The following is a 20,968-nucleotide window of genomic DNA, read 5'->3' on the forward strand; positions in this document are numbered from 1 at the left end:
CAGTTCAGTTCAGTTAGGGACCTTTAAGCAGCTATTATAAACACATTGCCTAAACAAAAGATGAATAAAACCCAAATGGGATTTCTAGAGATATAAAAAGATATCTGAAGTAAAAAATACCCTGAATAAGATTAGCAATGATTAGATAATGAAGAAGAAAAGATCGGTGAACTTAATGACATAGCAACAGAAATTATATAAAGAATTTATCAGGTTCAAGAACTCTAAAATTCTTCAGGAGGCTGCAAGATCCTCAAACTTTTTGAAGCAGTGGCAACTCTGTGGCAATTCTGATCCCCAAACAACTTCTATTTTAAAAGGCTTTTATTATTTTTGCTATTGTGAAGGTTACCGGTATCTTCCAAATTTTTCATCTGCCTACCTAAAATTCTACCAATTTTAGAATTTTAAGTTTGAAAAAGAGTATCTATTGATTTGGGCAAGGGAAGTAAAGGGGAGAGAAAAAAATTTTCTGGCTCCCAATGCTTCCTCATCTAAGACAGGCAAAAAACACATCATCAATAAAAACTAGGTATAATAAACTATTATCAGAATTTGGGAGGAAATTTCCAAGGCAGAAGAAACTGGACTGAAATGAGCCTATTCATATTATGCCAACTCAAAAGTAAATAAAAACTCATTACTCCTTCTGTATTCTGTCACCTAATTTACAATTTATATCAATCTGCCAATGAAAAACTAGGCAATTGATCCCAGAATGAAAGTGCTGTGGTTGCTTCTCTTCACAATCTCTACCTATAACATTTCTCAAATCAAGACCTCTAACTTTTCCCCAAATCCAAGGAGATGAATGCCTAATGTGGGGAGAGAGGGAAGGACACTGGGCAGAAACCCCAAATGGGGAAAGAATTAGGGGACTGATAGAGGTTATTGATGACAAACCTCGACACTGTGTTGAAAAGCAGAGACATTACTCTGCCGACAAAAGTCTGTATAGTCAAGGCTATGGTTTTTTCCCAGTGGTCATATATGGCTGTGAGAGCTGGACCGTAAAGAGGGCAGAATCCCAAAGAATCGATGCCTTCAAATAGTGGTGCTGGAGAAGAGCACGGCAAGGAGATCAAACCAGTCAATCATAAGAGATATCAACCCTGAATATTCACTGGAAGGACTGATGCTGAAGCCCCAGTATTCTGGTCATCTGATGTGAACAGACAACTCATTGGAAAAGTACCTGATGCTGGGAAAGATTGAGGGCAGAAGGAGAAGAGGGCATTAGAGGATGAGAGGGCTGGACAGCATTATCGATGAAATGGACATGAACTTGGGCAAACTCCAGGAGATGGTGAGGGACAGGGAGGCCTGGAGTGCTGCAGTCCATGTGGTCGCAAAGAGTCAGACACGACTGGATGACTGAACAACAACAGAGGTTTATAACACCCTGGGATTTTCTGACCCATAGAACCATAACTTAATAAATTTGTTATTTTAAACCATTAAGTTTACAGTCATTTCTTACAATAACAACAGAAGACTAACACAACCAGCCTCTTCTACTTGGAAAACCCTCTCTCTTCCTATAAAATTCAGCTTCAATATGACCTCTTCTTTGAGGTTTTCCCTAGTTCTTCAGGAAATGAATAGCAATTTTTTATGTTCCCAAAGTACTCTATCCTTCCACTACTGGGAAATATAATTATTTGAGTGACAAATTTGTCTCTCTGTCTTCTAGACTAGAACATTTTCAAAAGCACAGACTGTTATTTTTTTCCTTCTGGATCCCCAATGGACAGCAAAGAGCAAGTTTTGATGACTATTTGATGAATGACATGATTAAAGACAATGTTCACAACATATTGTGCTTTACTGGTATCCTATATCAGATTCACATTTTTCTTTTTTCTTTTTTTTTTTAATTTAATTTAATTTTATTTTTTTTAAATTTCAGATTCACATTTTATACACAGTGTAATACTGTTTTACTTTTTGTTTTTTAATCCATTACTGCTTCTTACACACAATAAAATAAACTAGAAGGCATTTTTAACACACAGACCTCAATACTGATAATACATACGATGTCTTCAGATATTTAAAAAAATGACAGGATGATGAAGAGACAACTAAGCATAAGATAAGAGAGTCTGTTACTCTACCACTTTCTCAGCTTCTCTGGGTTTCTTCATTTGTAAGTAAAAATACTAAATCTGATGATCTCTGTAAATTCCGTTTAATATCTCATCCAGGGGATATATGGTATACAAGCTTACAAACGATCAAAAAGTAAAAGGTTTAAGTGATAAACAATTTCATCTTTTCAAAAATATGCCATAGCATTTCTGAAATCTGAGTTTAAAATCTGCCATGGCATTCACAAACTCTGACATTCTCCATAGCTGGGGACTGCAAAATGCACTTTATTTATTCACCTTAAACTTTTGCTAAAAGTAGGATAAGGTACCAAGGAAACATACGTTACTGTCATTATTATGCTTAGGGCCATCATTATTCTTAGGATAAATCATTAAGATAAATGTATCTTAAGGTAGACAGATATATAACTTTGGCCCACTTTCCTCAACTTACCTTCCAAACAGAGATCAGAAGAGAGACAGTATGTAGAGAGGACAAAAAACAAAGGCAAAAAGCAAGGAAACTTACAATAAATGAAGAGCACAGTCTAAAGCATGTTAAAGCAGTAAAATATTTCAAACCTATTAAAAAATACTCTGGGGAAAAGAAGTACTGGATTTACTTGTAGGGTTTCGTAGTTTAGCAGAACGTGCCATGGCAAGATCAAAGTGAGCTTGGTCTGCATTCTCACACAGATTGATGATTCGACACAGGCAATCAGCAGCAAATACTCGAGTGGCCCAGCGAGGTGCCACAAAGGGCTTTGATTTATCTTCTTCTCCGAGTGTGGTAAACATGGTATCATCATCCATCTCATCTTTCTTCTCAAATTCCTCATCTTTTCCACTGCTTAAGGGAGTTGCAGTACTCATATCTGTAACAAGAGTAAAAGCACATTATAACAACCTCACGTACAACAAAAATGATGCTTTAGATACAGCACTGTTTGAAAGTATCTAATTTAAAAACAGTAGAATTGGCAAGGTTCTTTTTAGAGAATCAATTAAAAAACCAAAGAGGGGGACTGGGTACAAAGCATGTAAGACAGGCTCAAGGATGTGATGTACACCACGAAGAATACAGGCAATAATTTTGTAATACATGTAAATGCAAAGTAACCTTTAAAAACTGTATAAAAATTAAAATAAATAAATAATAAAAGCAGTTATCAGATACCACTTTGAAATTCAATAATACTGTTTTGTCTCCTTTGCATGTACTTTCACAATAATTATTTTTACGAAAGGTATGATTGTTGATCTATGGTAGTAAAATAAAATTTCCTGTTAAATATATTTAATTAAAAAGAATAAAAACAGAAATGAAAAACCAGGGAAAGAATAACAAAAATTATTTACATATTTCACTACTTCTACATCTTATATTGAACAAGACAGTAATCTGGGATTTTAATACATGAAAATTAGTTTGAACTTAGTTATCTGCCAAAAAATAATCAGAGTTCATTAGTTGGTAATATAATTTAACCTTAATTAATCCCTTTACAGGGATTTATAGATTATAACTTATTAGTATTTAAAAATGTAGGCTCAAATTTAAATATATGTATGTATATCTCTATATGGTATATATCTATAGATATGTATCAAAAATAAATAATTTTCCTTATTTTAAGAATATATATATTAAATACATACCACTAGAAGCTGCTAGGACATCTTTACAAAGCATTAGCCAATGAGAAAGCTTTTCTACAGCCAGCGATGACAGCATATGTCCCAAAGTATCATGGATATCAGAACATAATTTTCTGTCTGTCTCCCGGTCTAGCATTCCAAAAAGAAGTCCCTCGAGACCAGTTTCTGTTATATTAACACCTTGATGCCGGCAATGGATATCACTTCGAGAACTTGCTCCGGGCGCAAAAGGACTAACATCTGAAAAGCAAATATTTCAAATGAACTTGTACAGGACTTTATTGTATACCAGTGGTAATAGTTATGTTAAAGACCATGATCTACATGTAAATTCACAACAACAACAAAACCAGTTAGCTATATACACAATTCAACTACGGTCTACAAATTACATGTTTTTAGAATTAGGATTTAATCTGACAATGAAAGTAAAAACCCTGCTCTTTAAGACAGATTAGCGTATAGCATTTTAAACAAATCTCCAGGGAATACTTGATAAATATATTTGATTTTAACAAGAAAAGTGTGGGAAAGATATATTTTTAAATAGATTTAATCATCTGAAAAAAATTATTGCTATATATGTTGGTTGAACAAATTGAAACTGAATCACTCCAAAGACATAATAAGGAGAGGCTTGCAGAAAACAGCCACAGTCAGGGGAATTCAAAGACAGCAGGAAATAGAAGGTTCTGAGGAAGTAACATTCTAGAGAGATGAAGCACAGAGGTCTATTTTTCACTTAGCAGTATAGCGTGAATATTTTGGTCTATTTTTCACTTAGCAGTATAGCGTGAATATTTTCCCGTAGCAGGAATTAGACTCCCACAACATGAATTTACATGAACATAGCAAATCACTGACTTAGGAGTACATTTGATTAACCACTGAGCAGGAATTCCTGAAAGAGGCTAGGTCAAAGGGTTAGCACGGTTTGAAAACCTGAAGGATATACTGACAAAAAAATGCTCCAAGGAAATTTGTGTGACTTTACATTTCTACCAGCAGTTATAAGAAATCTCTCTTTTATTCATACCTCTCCCAACACTGGTTAAAATCATAATTTTTAACCTTGATCAGTTTTATAGAAGAAAAATGCTATCTTAGGATTGTATTAACATGTAACTATTTAATCAGGTTAAAGATATTTCATATGTTGGTATTGTTTCCTTGATAAAACACCTCTTTTGTGTACTCTTGTGATATTTACAGATGCATTGAAGACCTACCCTAGCAGGTCCCAGACTACCCTATGAATGTCTGATATCACAGTTAGTCCTTGACTTGCATCTGGGGATTGGGTTTCAAGAGAGCCCCATCATTTCCTGATAAAAGTGGCTGAGAATGACTAAGTTATCTCTACCAACAATAGGGTTTATGCTGGACATCTGTTTAGGCTGAACAACAAACTTTCAGAAAATCTGAACTTCCAGTATATGCTAGGTAAATCATGCCTATTTGACTAGCCCCTAATAAAAACCTTAGGCACTGAGAGTCTAGCAAGCTTCAGGTCAGTTCAGTTCAGTTCAGTCGCTCAGTTGTGTCCGACTCTTTGCGACCCCATGAATCCCAGCAAGCCAGGCCTCCCTGTCCATCACCAACACCCGGAGTTCACTCAGACTCACGTCCATCGAGTCAGTGATGCCATCCAGCCATCTCATCTTCTGTCGTCCCCTTCTCCTCCTGCCCCCAATCCCTCCCAGCATCAGAGTCTTTTCCAATGAGTCAACTCTTCGCATCAGGTTACCAAAGTATTGGAGTTTCAGCTTTAGCATTAGTCCTTCCAAAGAACACCCAGGACTGATCTCCTTTAGGATGGACTGGTTGGATCTCCTTGCAGTCCAAGGGACTCTCAAGAGTCTTCTCCAATACCACAGTTCAAAAGCATCAATTCTTCAGCACTCAGCTTTCTTCACAGTCCAACTCTCACATCCATACATGACCACTGGAAAAACCATAGCCTTGATTGGAAGACAACATTTTACATGTGTTGTTGCAACTCCTTGCTGGGGAATTAAGCATATCCTGTGTGATTCCATGGGGAGTGAACTCTTAGAAGCTTGTGCCTGGTCTGCTCTGGACTTCACTCCATGTACCTTCTCCCTTTGCTGATTTTGCTTTGTATCCTTCTGCTGTTATAAATCATAGCCATAAATGTGACTATATGCTGAGTCCTAGTGAATCACCAAACCTGGTGGGGGGGGGGTGGTGTTTTAGGCCCCCTGGCACACGTTTGTAAAAGCTTTAAAAATATTAAAATACAAATGGACACATTTTAATAAACAAAGGATATTTTGTGAATATTTTTCCCATTCTTAGTTTATCTCAGAATATTGATTATGGTGACTGGCAGAAAAGTTTTGAAATTTTTATTCAAGAGAATTCTGTAACTACTTTTGGCACTATGTTTTCTCTCCAAAAAGCAGTAATGTTTACTGCTAGATTTTTTATAGTAAACTTCCTATACACTCTACAATACAGCGTGTGCTTGCTAACAGAGTTCTTATTTACCTTATGCTAAAATTGAAGCTATTTTGGTATATTACTTCTTGGTACCCAAGAAACTACTATGCATTAGGAAGCTCTTAAAAGTAGAAATTTTCTCTCACTATAGGCGAAATATGTCTGTCAATTAAGCTCTTAAAGTTCCCAAACCACCTACCCCTAGAACCAGAGAAAAAGTGAAAGTGAAAGTCACTCAGTCGTGTCCGACTCTTTGTGACCCCATGGACTATAAACTCCACGGTATTCTCCAGGACAGAATACTGAAGTGGGTAGCCTTTCCCTTCTTCAGGGAGTCTTCCCAATCCAGGGATCGAACCCAGGTCTCCCGCATTGCAGGTGGATTCTTTACCAGCTGAGCCACAAGGGAAGCCCAAGAATACTGCATGGGTAGCCTATCCCTTCTCCAGGGGATCTTCCCGACCCAAGGATTGAACCAGAGTCTCCTGCATTGCAGGTGGATTTTTTACCAACGAAGATATCAGGGAATCCCCAGAGGGCAATTACATACGCAAGCTATACTTAAAACTCTTGGAAAAGCAAAAAGAACTGAAGAAAGTAAAGATCTACTTTTCACTACCCAAACATCTACTGACATTTCATAGTTTAATTGGTCACTGTGGTCTTAACTTCTTCAAGGAAAAGTAACATCTCAAAAAATTAACTATTGTCAGACATCAGAAGCTTTCAAGTATCCTCAAAATAGATCATTTCTGTTTTCAGAATACATTATGGATATATACAAGAATATATTATGGATACAAGGCAATACCCCTTATACAGTTATAATATCCTAGAGGGATGGCAGAAGTGTTCTGACACTAAAAGCTACCCCCAAAATTTTAAGCTATGAAATTTTTAAAAGGTCAGTCAGTTCAGTTTCTCAGTCATGTCCGACTCTTTGCGAACCCATGGACTGCAGCATGCCAGACTTCACTGTCCATCACCAACTTCCAGAGCTTGCTCAAACTCATGTCCATCGAGTCAGTAATGCCATCCAACCATCTCATCCTCTGTTGTCCCCTTCTCTTCCTGCCTTCAATCTTTCTAAGCATCAGGGTCTTTTCCAAGGAGTTAGGTATTCATAACAGGTGGCTAAAGTATTGGAGCTTCAGCTTCAGCATCAGTCTTTCCAACGAATATTCAGGACTGATTTCCTTTAGGATTGACTGGTTTGAACTCCTTGCAGTCCAAAGGATTCTCAAGAGTATTCTCCAACACCATAGTTCAAAAGCATCAATTCTTTGGTGCTCAGATTTCTTTTGAGTCCAACTCTCACATCCATACATGACTACTGGAAAAACCATAGCTTTGAATAGATGAACCTCTGTCAGCAAAGTAATGTCTCTGCTTTTTAATATGCTCTCTAGGTTGGTCATAGCTTTTCTTCCAAGGAGCAACCGTCTTTTAATTTCATGGCTGCAGTCACCGTCTGCAGTGATTTTGGAGCCCCAGAAAATAAAGTTTGCCATTGTTTCCCCATCCATTTGCCATGAAGTGATGGGATCAGATGGCATGATCTTTGTCTTTTGAATGTTGAGTTCTAAGCCAGCTTTTTCCCTCTCTTCTCTCACTTTCATCAAGAGGCTCTTTAGTTCTTCACTTTCTGCCAAATGGGTGGTTCATCTGCATATCTGAGGTTATTAATATTTCTTCTGGCAATCTTGACTCCAGTTTGTGCTTCATCCAGCCTTGCATTCTGCATAATGTACTCTACATATAAGTTAAATATGGAGGGTGACAATATATATAGCCTTGACGTACTCCTTTCCCAATGTGGAACCAGTCTGTTGTTCCATGTCCAGTTCTAACCGTTGCTTCCTGACCTGCATACAGATTTCTCAGGAGGCAGATCAGGTGGTCTGGTATTCCCATCTCTTTCAGAATTTTCCACAGCCTGTTGTGATCTACACAGTCAAAGGCTTTGGTGTAGTCAATAAAGCAGAAATAGATGTTTTTGGGGAACTCTCTTGCTTTTTCGATGTTGGCAATTTGATCTCTGGTCCTCTGCCTTTTCTAAAACCAGCTTGAACATCTGGAAGTTCACGGTTCATGTATTGTTGAAGCCTGGTTTGGAGAATTTTGAGCATTACTTTGCTAGCGTGTGAGATGAATGCAACTGTGCAGTAGTTTGAGCATTCTCTGGCATTGCCCTTCTTTGGGACTGGAATGAAAACTGACCTTTTCCAGTCCTGTGGCCACTGCTGAGTTTTCCAAATTTGCTGGCATATTTAGTGCAGTACTTTCACAGCATCATCTTTTAGGATTTAAAATAGCTCAACTGGAATTCCATCACTTCCACTAGCTTTGTTCGTAGTGATGCTTCCTAAGGCCCACTTGACTTCACATTCCAGAATGTCTGGCTCTAGGTGAGTGATCACACCACCATTATTATCTGGGTCATGAATATCTTTTTGTATAGTTCTTGTGTGTATTCTTGCCACCTCTTCTTAATATCTTCTGCTTCTGTTAGGCCCATACCATGTGTGTCCTTTATTGTGCCCATCTTTGCATGAAATGTTCCCTTGGTATCTCTAATACATATATGGTGTATAATATCTCTAATTTTCTTGAAGAGATCTCTACTGTTTCTCACTTTATTATTTACCTCTATTTCTTTGCATTTGATCATTATCTCTCCTTGCTAGTCTTTGGAACTCTTCATTCAAATGGGTATAGCCTTTTTTTCTGCTTTGCCTTTAGCTTCTCTTCTTTTCTCAGCTATTTGTTCCTCTTCAGACAACCATTTTCCCTTTTTGCATTTCTTTTTCTTGGGGATGGTCTTGACCACTACCTCCTGTACAATGTCACAAACCTCCTTCCATGGTTCTTCAGGGACTCTGTCTATCAGAGCTAACCCCTTGAATCTGTTTGTCACTCCCACTGTATCATCGTAAGGGATTTGATTTAGGTCATACCTGGATGGTCTAGTGGTTTTCCCTACTTTCTTCAATTTATGTCTGAATTTTGCAATAATGAGTTCATGATCTGAGCCACAGTCAGCTCCTGGTCTTGTTTTTGCTGACTGTATGGAGCTTTTCCATCTTTGGCCGCAAACAATATCATCTATCAGATTTCGGTGTTGACCATCTGGTGATGTCCGTGTGTAGTCTTTGTGTCGTTGGAAGAGGGTGTTTTGAAAGTTAAAAATGTAAAACTACCAAGAAAACTATATGGGAATTTTAAAAGTAACAAGTTTTATTTAAAAGAGTAAGAAAATTGATGATATTTCAATGCAAAAATGTTATTTAATAAGTAATAATCATTTTAAATATTAAAATACTTAAAAAGAATATTGACTGATAACAGGACTTACTGGTACCACTGCTCTCTTTGTCCCCTGAACTTTTTGCCAGGCTCATGGCATATTCACATACTTCAGCTGCTTCTCTTTGAGCAAGTTGCCGGAGACAGGCCACAGCTGCTCGTCGAAGTAATAGATGGGAACTACACAGGTGAACCTGTAAACCATAATAATTTTAGACTTTTTTTAAAAAGCTGTAATCTCACGTGTCTCATGAACATATATTAACATCTAATTTCTGAAGAGGCTCTTCATTTAACACCCTTATTTGTTTCCAATAGAACCAAATGATGGAATTTTCAAAAACTAGTAATACCAATAAAATATATAGAGTATTTTCATAGGCTACAAAAGAACTGCCCCAAGTCTTGGGTTAAAGACCATATAATATACATAGACTAAAACCCAGAAGGATCTTTTGCACATTTTATACACAGTCCTATTAAACTCTGTCACTGAAATTTTTTTTTTTTTTTTGGACCTAAAGAGTGTCATATTGGATGAAGTCAGACAGAAGGAGAAATATCATATGAAAACTCTTACATGTGGAGTCTAAAAAGAAATAATACAAATGAACATAAAACAGAAAGAGACTCAAGAGTTAGAAAACAAACTCATGGTTGCCAGGGGGAAGGGATAGTTAGGACTCTGGCAAGGTCATGTACACACTGCTATACTTAAAATGGATAACCAACAAAAACCTATCGTATAGCACACGGAACTCTGCTCAATGTTATGTGCTAGCCTGGATGGGCCTCAGAGGGGTTTGGGGGAGAATGGATATAGGCATATGCATGGCTGAGTCCCTTTACTGTTCTCCTGAAACTATTAAAACATTGTTAATCAACTATGAAGTCACTCAGTCATGTCCAACTCTTTGTGACCCCATGGATGACACAGCCCACCAGGCTCCTCTGTCCATGGAATTTTCTAGGCAAGAATACTGGAGTGGGTTGCCATTCTCTTCTCCATGTCACTGAAATATATAAAGTGCAGAGATCAAGTGTACCATATGAAAAGTCACAGGGTAGAGCATACAGTAAGAACTGAAAATAAAGGAAGGTACATATTAAAATAAAAAATTAAAATTAAGCAAACATAAATATCTGAAAAGAACTACAGAACAGATTCTTTTGGTATAGAATATTTTTCATTTCAAAAGTTCCTGAAAGAATCACTATAGTACACTCTAATATATGATATAAACCATAAGACATACCACTGCATAATAATTAAGAGCTCAGGCTCCAGTTGCCAGACTGGGTTTAAATCACACACTTACTCCTGTGTGATCTTAGGGAAGTTACCTAACCTCTCTGTGCCTTGTTTGCTCATATATGAAATGAGGATAGCAATTTCCCACAGGAATATAGTGAAAATAAAATAAGTTAAAACAAATATTTTATTTAGAACAGTAGATGATACATAGTAAATCATATAATAGATAATAAATCTATTATCACTCAATCTATCAATCTGATTCATCAAGCAAATATTAAACTCTGATCCATATGTTGCTTTTTAAGCAAGGCAGCAAGACATTTTGGAAAGAATCTCATCCAGAAATGATGGAGGAGAAAATAATTATATGGAAGACATCACTCCTTCACAATGCTAGATAATGTATTTTTATGCTGTTAATATAGCATTTGTAGCTCATTTTTGCATAAAGCTCACAACCATTGAAATTATAGCAAGTATTAAAATATATATATAAAACTGAGGAGATAAAACCTAACAGATCAGATTTTTTTCAACATAATGTTTTCTTTTGTCTTCCTAAAAATAATGACATTTTAAAACTTTCAAATATCCTATAGGTAAGGTTAAGCATGGTCATATGACACGGAAGGAACAGATCTCTCAGAGTTTTGCTTTTTTATCGGTACAGACAGGTCCTACCTATCTTATGCAACTGTGGAAAGATCAAAGGATTAAACATATATGAAGCAGAACACCATATAAGTTCATTTAATTACAACTAAATAGAATTGTAGCTAAGAAAATACACTCAACAAATCCTGGGTTGAAGTGAAAGACATAAAATATTTCAAGGTTTACATACTGTTTTCAAAAACCCAGTTTTAACAATCCTGAAGTCATTTCCCCACCCCTCCATTTCAACATCTCTGATATGCTGCTACTGCTGCTAAGTCACTTCAGTCGTGTCTGACTCTGTGCGACCCCACAGACGGCAGCCCACCAGGCTCCCCCGTCCCTGGGATTCTCCAGGCAAGAACACTGGAGTGGGTTGCCATTTCCTTCTCCAATGCATGAAAGTGAAAAGTGAAAGTCAAGTCACTCAGTCGTGTCAGACCCTCAGCGACCCCATGGACTGCAGCCCACCAGGCTCCTTCATCCATGGGATTTTCCAGGCAAGAGTACTGGAGTGGGGTGCCACTGCCTTCTCTGTCTCTGATATGAGAGATGCAAATTAACACTAATGGTGTTTTGCAGCCACTGTTAACCAGGTAACAATTAAGTTGTATTTGTTTGGAAACTTTAACACTTTCTGGTAAAATCCACAAAATATCAGGAAAAAAAATATTAAATTTGATAAAAAAAAATATGTGGATTCACGCAAACTTCTTAGCTACTCAGATATAATCAGAATTTACTGTGACATCTATCAGTAGAGCCTGGTGTAGCCCTATTCTTGAATTTTATACAAATGGAACCATGAAGTCTGTTCTCTTCTGTGTTTGGTTTCTTTTTAGCAATATGTCTGTTGGACTCATCCACGTGATTCCATATAATAGGGGTTCATTCATTTTTATTGTTGCATAATATTTTATTGAAGAATTACACCGTAATCCACTCTGCAGAATGCAGCACATTTTGGCTGTTTCTGTTTTTTTTGGCTAGCACAAATAACCCAGGAATGAAAATTCCTGAGGATTTTTTTTTTTGGCACACATGTGCATGCAGAATCTCTCAGGTATTTACTTTAGAGGGGAGTTGCTGGATTATATTGTATGCATACTTTCAACTTTTGTAGATTATGTCTCACTGTTTTCCAAAGAAGCTTCTTTTGTCTTCCTTATATTCCACAAACCTTAGGAACATTGTGCTGCTTGCTCCTACATTAGGCCTCTAGTTAGTGTTAATCACTCAGTCACGTCCAACTCTTTGTGATCCCATGGACAGTAGCCTGCCAGGCTCCTCTGTCCACAGAATTCTCCAGGGAAGAGTAATCGAGTGGATTGCCATTCCCTTCATTAGGCCTCTGTGAAGTGAAGTTAAAGTCGCTCAGTCTTGTCTGACTCTTTGCGACCCCATGGACTATACAGTCCATGGAATTCTCTAGGCTAGAATACTGGAGTGGGTAGCCTTTCCCTTCTCTAAGGGATCTTCCAAACCCAGGGATCGAATCCCGGTCTCCCACACTGCAGGAGGATTCTTTACCAGCTGAGCCACAAGGGAAGCCCAGAAAGTCCTATTATTTAAACCATACGTCATCTTGCTAACCTATCCCTTCTTGTGCCTGCCATGTATTTATATTCTGGACAATGAGATATCCCTGCTCTGTCACTGACAACGTGGGCATTTAGCTCAAGTCTTTTTCTCACTGACATCTCCTACAATCATTCCAGGTAATGTACTTGCTGTGTGCAGAAAAGATCGGGACAGGAGAATGATCACATGGTTATAAAAAGCACCTACTTGCCAGGAGGAAAATAAAAGTAATCCAGAGTGGTGGCTGTTCTTGAAAAAACACATTTGAACAGTTCTATCATATACACTTTAATATTTTTATATAATTTCATAAAGATTACTGTGGTGAAACTTACCTCTTAATAGATTTGCTGAAAAAAAAATCACCTCATTTGTGTTAGGTATTACACATGGTATCACATAGTATGGTCTCCTCTGGTGGCAATGGCTGAATAGGGATGAACATGAAGTTTACAAAAAGCAGCCCTGATTTCACTAATTTGGATGAATCCATGTGTGAACTATTTTTTAGAGAGTGTCAAGAGATTTGGTAATGAAGACAGCTCAAAGGGCATTTGGTAATGTGGAATCAAGAGAGCCACTCGAGTGGCCCTCTTTTTCATCTTTTATCTCCCATCCCATCTCCTTTCCAGATTTTTGGAAAAGATTCAGGAGAGTGCTTCAATATACCGTGTAACAAAACCCTTGATGCTCTGCTAAAAAAATAATTTTGGATACATTATTTTCCATTAACACACAGGACACTCAGTGTGTTCCCTGTGGCTTACTGATAACCTCCACTGAGCTAAAGAAATTCACATTATTACTTGACCAGATCCTCTTAAATATGTTCCATCTCATAAGGAAAACTTTCATAGTATAATTATATTTAAGGAGGAAAAAAATGCACAGAGGACCCAGACAACTGAGGAGTGTGTGTTTGAGTCTTCATCACATTTATCAGTTGCCTATCAGAGCTGCACTTCCCAAGTGGCTCAGCAGTAAAGCATCTGCCTGCAATGCAGGAGATGTGGGGTTTGAGCCATGGGCCACGAAGAGTCTCTGGAGTAGGAAATAGCAACCCACTCCAGTATTCTGGCCTAGAAAATTCCATGGACAGAGGAGCCTGACAGGCTACAGTCCATAGGGCTGCAAGGACTCAGACACTACTGAACACACACACACACCAGAGCTGTATCATGTAACAAGTTCACCACGCTCAAGGGATGCCATCTGTGCCCTCAAAACTTGGGTGTTAAGCCATGGCTTTTGACAGGATGGCACATAGCTTGTTGCAGAATGCAATCTGGTGTATACTATTAATTGACTATTTTCTTTGTGGATGTTCTTTGTAAACATTTCACATGCACCTGGTTTCCACGAGTGGCACATTCAAACTCCTTGAAGGTGTGGGACTGATTCCCCCTAAATAATTGTCCAGCTTCATCCTGTGCCCTTATGACCCACCTCCCCCTTTTTCCTCTCAGCCTCTGACTAAACGATTCCTTAAATGCATTCCCTCCTTCCCATCTCAGGATCTTTCACATATTTTTCTTTCTGTGTAAAAATAAATGCTGTTACTCCAATATCACACTTTTCCCCAAACTAACACCTATTTATCCTACAGTTTGTATCTTATATATCATTTTTTCAAGGAAATCTTTTCTGAATGCCTGGGTTATGATAGGATCCTCTGTTTATATGCTTGCCTGTAGTCTTTTCTAGCATTTATTGTAAATAATCATTGTGGACCATGTTAACAACACTTTTCTTTAATATTTTCCTTTTGTGCTATGTATAATGATTTTTGTACATTTTTTTAAAAAAAGAAAAAAAATTTTATTCTTAAAGCTGCATCCAAGAGATTCCACTCTCTGTACAACATACTTGCCTAGCTTTGAGGTATGTTTGGTCCAGAGAAAGTCCTCTGGACCTTATTTAACAGTTCATTAAAATATTTCCTAAAAGGTGAAAAAGAAAATCAGTGAATAAAATGAACAGTCATAAAGTGATTACTGAAGCTGAAACTCTAGAACACACAATCCAGGAAACTTACTTTTTTTGCTTTGCTCTAGTCTGAACTTTTGGAAAACAAATTTTGGGTTCCCTAAACAAATAGAAGAATGAAACAGCTTTATACTTACACAAAGGCTAGGAACAAGACTGGATAAATTGACATGTCGTGGTGCAAACATGTGAAGCTGCTGAAGGCAAGATATGGCAGCTGCCTGGACCAGAGAATCTGAATGGTCCTGGGTTATCGCACAACCCACCAAACAAGAAGAACGGATTGTGGAAATTGTTGCTCCATTCCCTAAGAGCAAAGTAAAAGACAACATAAAATACAATGATTTTATTATTAGTATCACCAAAAATATTCCTAGAAAATAACTACCTTCTAAATAACCCCTTTCCAAATAAACACACAAAAAAGTATACCTGAAACTAACACCACACTGTAAATCAACTGTACTTCAATTAAAAAAATAAATAACTATGTTGAATTAACATTAACTAGTACATTTGCTCTATCGTGGGTTTGATACTGCAACTAATAAAAATCTCTGTAAGAAATGCCCTTACTTTTTTCCCCTTACATTTTAACAGCTTACATTTTATCAAGCAAATAAAATCTACAGAGTAAGAATCAGCAAACTTTTCTTAAGAGGGTCAATATTTTTTATTTTGCTTGCCAGGAGGCAAAATCCACACTACTCTATGAGGGAAGTGCCTACATAACCACTTATAAACAATTCTCACCTTATGGGTTGTTTAAAAAAAAAAAAAAAAGACCAAACAACCAGGCATCTGACAGATTTGGCCCACGGATTGTAGTTAATTCGCCTAACCTGCCTGTCCCCTATTATAAGAAAGTCATCCCCTAAATTCCTCTCCTTGAAAGCCAACGTGAAAAAAGACGTTACTTCTTAAATGATGTAATGTACAGCATAGCAATATTGTGATAACTATATGGTAACAGATAGTTACTAGACGTAACGTGGCAATCAATTCATAATATATATAAATGCTGAAATACCAAGTAGTACACCTGAAATGAATATAATAGTGTATATCAACTATGATTCAATCAAAATTTAAAAAGGAGTCACTTTTAAGGTAAATAACCCTCTTTCTGATGGTTTTGTAAACAAAAATTCTGTAAAATATATACAAATGATTTCAAAACACAACAGTTTATGAATGACAATAATGCATCTTAGATTTACCTAGCTTTATATTTATCCTCTGATAAACTATATTGTCTTTTAAGCCTACCATTGTTTCCTTTGGAAGAGCCAGAACATTCCTTATTCTCTGGTTCTTTTTCAAATAACCGTACCACTTCTATGATAAAATAATGTCAAATCCTATTTTGCTAATAAGATTAACGGCAATTTTTAGGACAGATAGGAAAAATAAATTGTGTAGTATTACACACTGTCTAGATAAAAATATCTTAGCTGCCAAATATAAGTGACTTAAAATTTTTACCAATGCAAAAAAAAATTTTTTATATAAAGACTAAACAGGGCTTCCCTAGTGGCTTAGTGGTAAAGAATCCACCTGCCAGCACAGGAGATACGGATTCAATCCCTGGGTCAGGAAGATACCCGGAGATGGAAACAGCAACCTACTTCAGTATTCTTGCCTGGGAAATCCCACAGAGGACCCCGAAAACTACAATCCACAGGGTCGCAAAGAGTTGGACATGCCTTACGAGACTGAGCACACACACTCACCCAGAGACCAAACAAGGAAATCACAGAGTTACACAAGAGTCATATTCTAGTTTGACGTACACAGGCCTTATCACCATATCAGAAAGCACTTGGTAGACACCTACACTTAATCAAGGGCACATATTTATTCTCTCCACATACCTGTGATATTCACTGGAAGAAAGAAATATCGACCTTATCAAAGAGGACAAGACAGAGACATGTATAAATCATATATTTTTCAATTCCTAGCATTCCTCAAGATCCTTTCTTTTTTCACTTCCCTCTTTTTTTTAAAGTAACTATCTGAATGGAGGCAATGAAGCATAGTAGTTAAGAATGCAGGCAAACAGGCAAAGGAAATTTACCTGAGCTTGACCTCTGATTCCAACCACTCATTGGCGGGTGTGTGTGTGTGTGTGTGTGTGTCTCTATGTGTGTGCTCAGTTATGCATGGACTACAGCCTGTCAGGCTCCTCTGTCTATGAAATTTTCCCAGCAAGAACACTGGAGTGGGTTGCCACTTCCTTCTCCAGGGGATCTTCCCGAACCAGGGACTGAAGCTGCGTCTCCTGTGTCTCCTGCACTGGCAGGCGGTTTCTCTACCACTGTGCCACCTGGGAAGCCCTCACTGGCTATATAATATATATAAAATCTTGGGAAAGTGCTTAACCTTTCTTAGCCCCAGTAATTCATCTGTAAAATGGAGAGATATACCTTTATCAGGATTGCTGTTAGAATCAAATGAGATAATATATATAAAAAGCTAGACTCACTGAAAGATTTAATAAATAGTAGGGGGAAAAGAGAAAGCTCTGAAAGTAGCTCATATATTTTGCATAAATTCACAATAATTTTCTGACCTGAGTGTTTAAGTTAACCATTTGTAGAATTATTTCAGTGAAGTACATGGTAAGAATTTGGGCCTTAGGATCACAAATCTGCTACTCCTCAGTTGAATGACTCAAGGCAAGTTACTTAACTTCTCTGAGTTTAATTCCTGAGAGAAAATAATATATTTCTTAAGAGTTAAAAAAACAAAAAAGTGAAGCTAGAGTCGATGAAGACAAGTAGATGGCACCTCAGGCCAAAAGAACTCCACTTTCACCTTTGACTTCATAGGGCTCCAAGTAACATTTTAGGTGTTTTTTCTGCTCAAAAGTTCAAAAAGCATCTTCATATCACAGTTTTCTTAAGGGGAGTAAATTAAATAGCACACATAAAAAGGAGAGCTCCGGGTATTCAGTAAATTGCCAGTGCATAACACACAGAAATGATTATTATAAGATTTCTTTAGGCAATGTGAAGGTAATATTCAGGAAGCTGAAAGACAGTTATTATCTGTGTAATCCCTTTAGCTTAAGATGAAGTTACTCACCTTGTAGTTCCGGTCCAACAGTAGTTATTATAGCACCCAAGCATCTCCCCAAACACTGATGAACTTCTGTATGTGAGGGTGGAACTGTCAACAGCAAGGTAAGAACTAGAGATAAAGTTGGCTCTACATATCCACGATACATTGGGCCACTAGAATCCACTATCAAAGCAAGCGAGTGAAGGGACCAAGTCTGGAATAAAATATAATTCTATTTTATTGTAAACAGTATAGTGAACTGATATTTTAACTTGAATTTTCACAATACTAATACTTCATTCTTAATAAATAGAAATATTTTAAAATATATTCCTTAAATGAGTAAAGGTCAACACGTAAGCTACTAGTAGCCAATGACCAAAGCAACCGATACACAAATGCTATGTTTAAAGTTCCTTTGCAGTGCGACTTTAAGTGTCAGGGAAAAAGTTTCATTGATGAACTCATTTCCTCTCTTAAAATTACATGCATTTCACAACTCCCAATAAGAGAAACTTATGTAATGAGAGTTTAATTTAGTGGATGCTAAAAGGACATCCGATATGGCTTTACAATTTTGCTAAGAAACTAGCCTGAAATAAAACCATGACCACACCAATGTTCTGTAGTACTCAGATCTATTTCTCAAGCAATGACATTCACATAACAGCTCTTCAAGTCACTGAATCTTTTCAAGCTCTAATTTATGTTTACTAAGCACAAATAATCTTAGTGGCTAACAGTATTTGCAAAATTAACCTGGAGCAATGTACTGTAATCAGCACAGGCTTAAGAAAATGAAAAATCCTTTAAACTGCCCACACCCACGTGTTAAAGAAAGTACCTTTAAAAAACAAAAACAAAAAAACTCTCCGCTTTATTACCAAAGACATACTCTCAGACACCTCATTCAGTTCTCAATTTTTAAGAGATTTTACCTATACATATTTTTGAAGCCACAATGGATTGACTGAAGAGCAGTTAAAGGTCCTGCTTCATACAGTTCACACCTTGGGGATCTGGCTGGGTTTGGGCTCTCATTTCCTTCCTGTTCTCAGTAAAATCACCCTCTTCACCAGGGCTGAAGCCTCACCTTTTCCATGAGGTCTGCTTAGGACCCCACCACAGCCCAGGCGTTCTGCTGACTGAAGTGCTTCGGCACCACTGCTGCCGTCTGCCTCCTCCTCCAGTTTCTGAGCACCTCATTTATAGAACTCTCTTCGTAGGTTTTAAAACTCGAGTGCCTTGCTTGTAATAGGTTTGGGCTTTGCTGCAGTGAAGGAGCATGTACTAGGTAAGTGTGGGAGAGATGGAGGGTGTTGTTGGTTGGCTTTCCTAACTCAACTGCAGCCTTACTAGAAGCCTCTCTGTGTCAAGGAGAAGGATGCGGGGAGGCACCATCTATGCTGGGAAGCCTGGGCTGCAGCGTCGGGAAGGTTCTGAGTGGGTGTGTGGGCTGCCAGTCCACTTACAGAAGAGATGTGAAGGCCGTCTCGGCACCCCTTCTCTGGTCCCATTCCATGTCTACTCTCTTGGTCTTCAGGACACAGACAGCACGAGAAGTACAGACCATATCCTAACAGATAGGGAAACTGCCTTCTCCCTTTTTCTTTTCATAAGTTAAAATCATCTGGTCCAATTTTCTCATTCCTCTCAGCAGAGAGGGAAACCAGTACCTTTTATTTTTGCTATTGGCATCTCCAAAGGAAAGCTGCACTCCTGAGCTGAGGACACAGAGGTCTCAATAGAGAAGTTTCCCAAGTTGACAACGTGGTAGGAAAAAAAAATCCATACCTTACTTTCTACTACTTGTCAATCTACTCCAATCCTAGGGAATTAAGCAACCTGAGTTGGACAATTATGTATAGAAACCACACCTACTGAGAAAAGTAATCAGAATATAGCAGCTTGAGGGAGGAAGACCAGAAGACACATTTTGGAGAAAAAAATTAATAGAAGAAGAAAAGAGTATTTTAATAAAATTATTGCAAGGATTTTTAAGGCAATATAATTGAAGTACAAAGGAGAAGTGTTTTTTTTAAAAAAAAAAAAAAAACACCCAGGATTTATATTAAATGTTCAGTAGAAAGCTAGAAAAAAAGAATAATTATTATTAAATACTGGAGAAGGGAAATGGCAACCCACTCCAGTCTTCTTGCCTGAGAAATCCCAAGGACAGAGGAGCCTGGCGAGCTACAGTCCATGGGGTCACGAAAGGGTTGGACATGACTGAGCAACTAAACAACAAATTATTAAATACAAGAATCATTACTTTTTCAATTAGAGGTTCAATTGGAAGATTATCTTGTAACACATAGTGAAAACACAAAAAATTTAAAATAATGAGGACAAAGACAAGAGGCTCAATACGCAAATAAGTACCAGAAACTGAAAAAGAAAAGATAAACTTATATGCAATTTGATGAAATTTCTAAGCTGCAAGGATAGAGGGAAAATGCTAGTAAACCAAAATGTAAGGTTATAAACATATAGACATAGTTCAGATAAGTTCCTCAGCAAAAGAAATAAAAAGCCAGGGGAAGAGACAGCTAATGATGTCTATAAGCTCCATTATGTTAGAAATGTATTATCAATACATAAACCGAAGTCTTTTGGGAGTGGAAAATACATGCACAGCATAAAAGAAGAAAATGTATTTATCACTAAAGTTTTATATCTGGATATTCAAAGCCACACTGCAGAAAAACTTTACAGTATTTGTACATCAGTTAATTTGATAATTGGCTTATATGTTATCTTCTACATCTTAAAGAACATATTTGAAAGCTTTTATAGATAGCTGATAAAAAACTGAGATGTTAATATCTGTGGAAATTTAACTCAGAAAATTAAGCTACTATGAGACTCTCACATGCAACATAAAAAATACCAAAACATTTAT

At 37.3% G+C, this 20,968-nt stretch overlaps 1 protein-coding gene across 4 annotated transcripts in view; it reads right to left on the reverse strand.

Moving 5' to 3' along the window:
* The window catches only part of HEATR5B (HEAT repeat containing 5B), a 102,555-nt gene that overhangs the window by 41,002 nt on the left and 40,585 nt on the right, over positions 1–20,968 (reverse strand). For all 4 annotated transcript variants that reach the window (XM_061432074.1, XM_061432072.1, XM_061432073.1 and 1 more), the window contains 5 exons: positions 18,091–18,280; positions 15,138–15,307; positions 9,571–9,715; positions 3,753–3,992; positions 2,717–2,968 (listed from right to left, as the gene is read on the reverse strand). In XM_061432074.1, coding sequence (XP_061288058.1) covers positions 2,717–2,968; positions 3,753–3,992; positions 9,571–9,715; positions 15,138–15,307; positions 18,091–18,280 — 997 coding nt within the window. The remainder of the gene's footprint in view (positions 1–2,716; positions 2,969–3,752; positions 3,993–9,570; positions 9,716–15,137; positions 15,308–18,090; positions 18,281–20,968) is intronic.

Source organism: Bos javanicus, chromosome 11 (assembly GCF_032452875.1).
Source record: "Bos javanicus breed banteng chromosome 11, ARS-OSU_banteng_1.0, whole genome shotgun sequence".
Taxonomy (NCBI): Eukaryota; Metazoa; Chordata; class Mammalia; order Artiodactyla; family Bovidae; genus Bos; species Bos javanicus.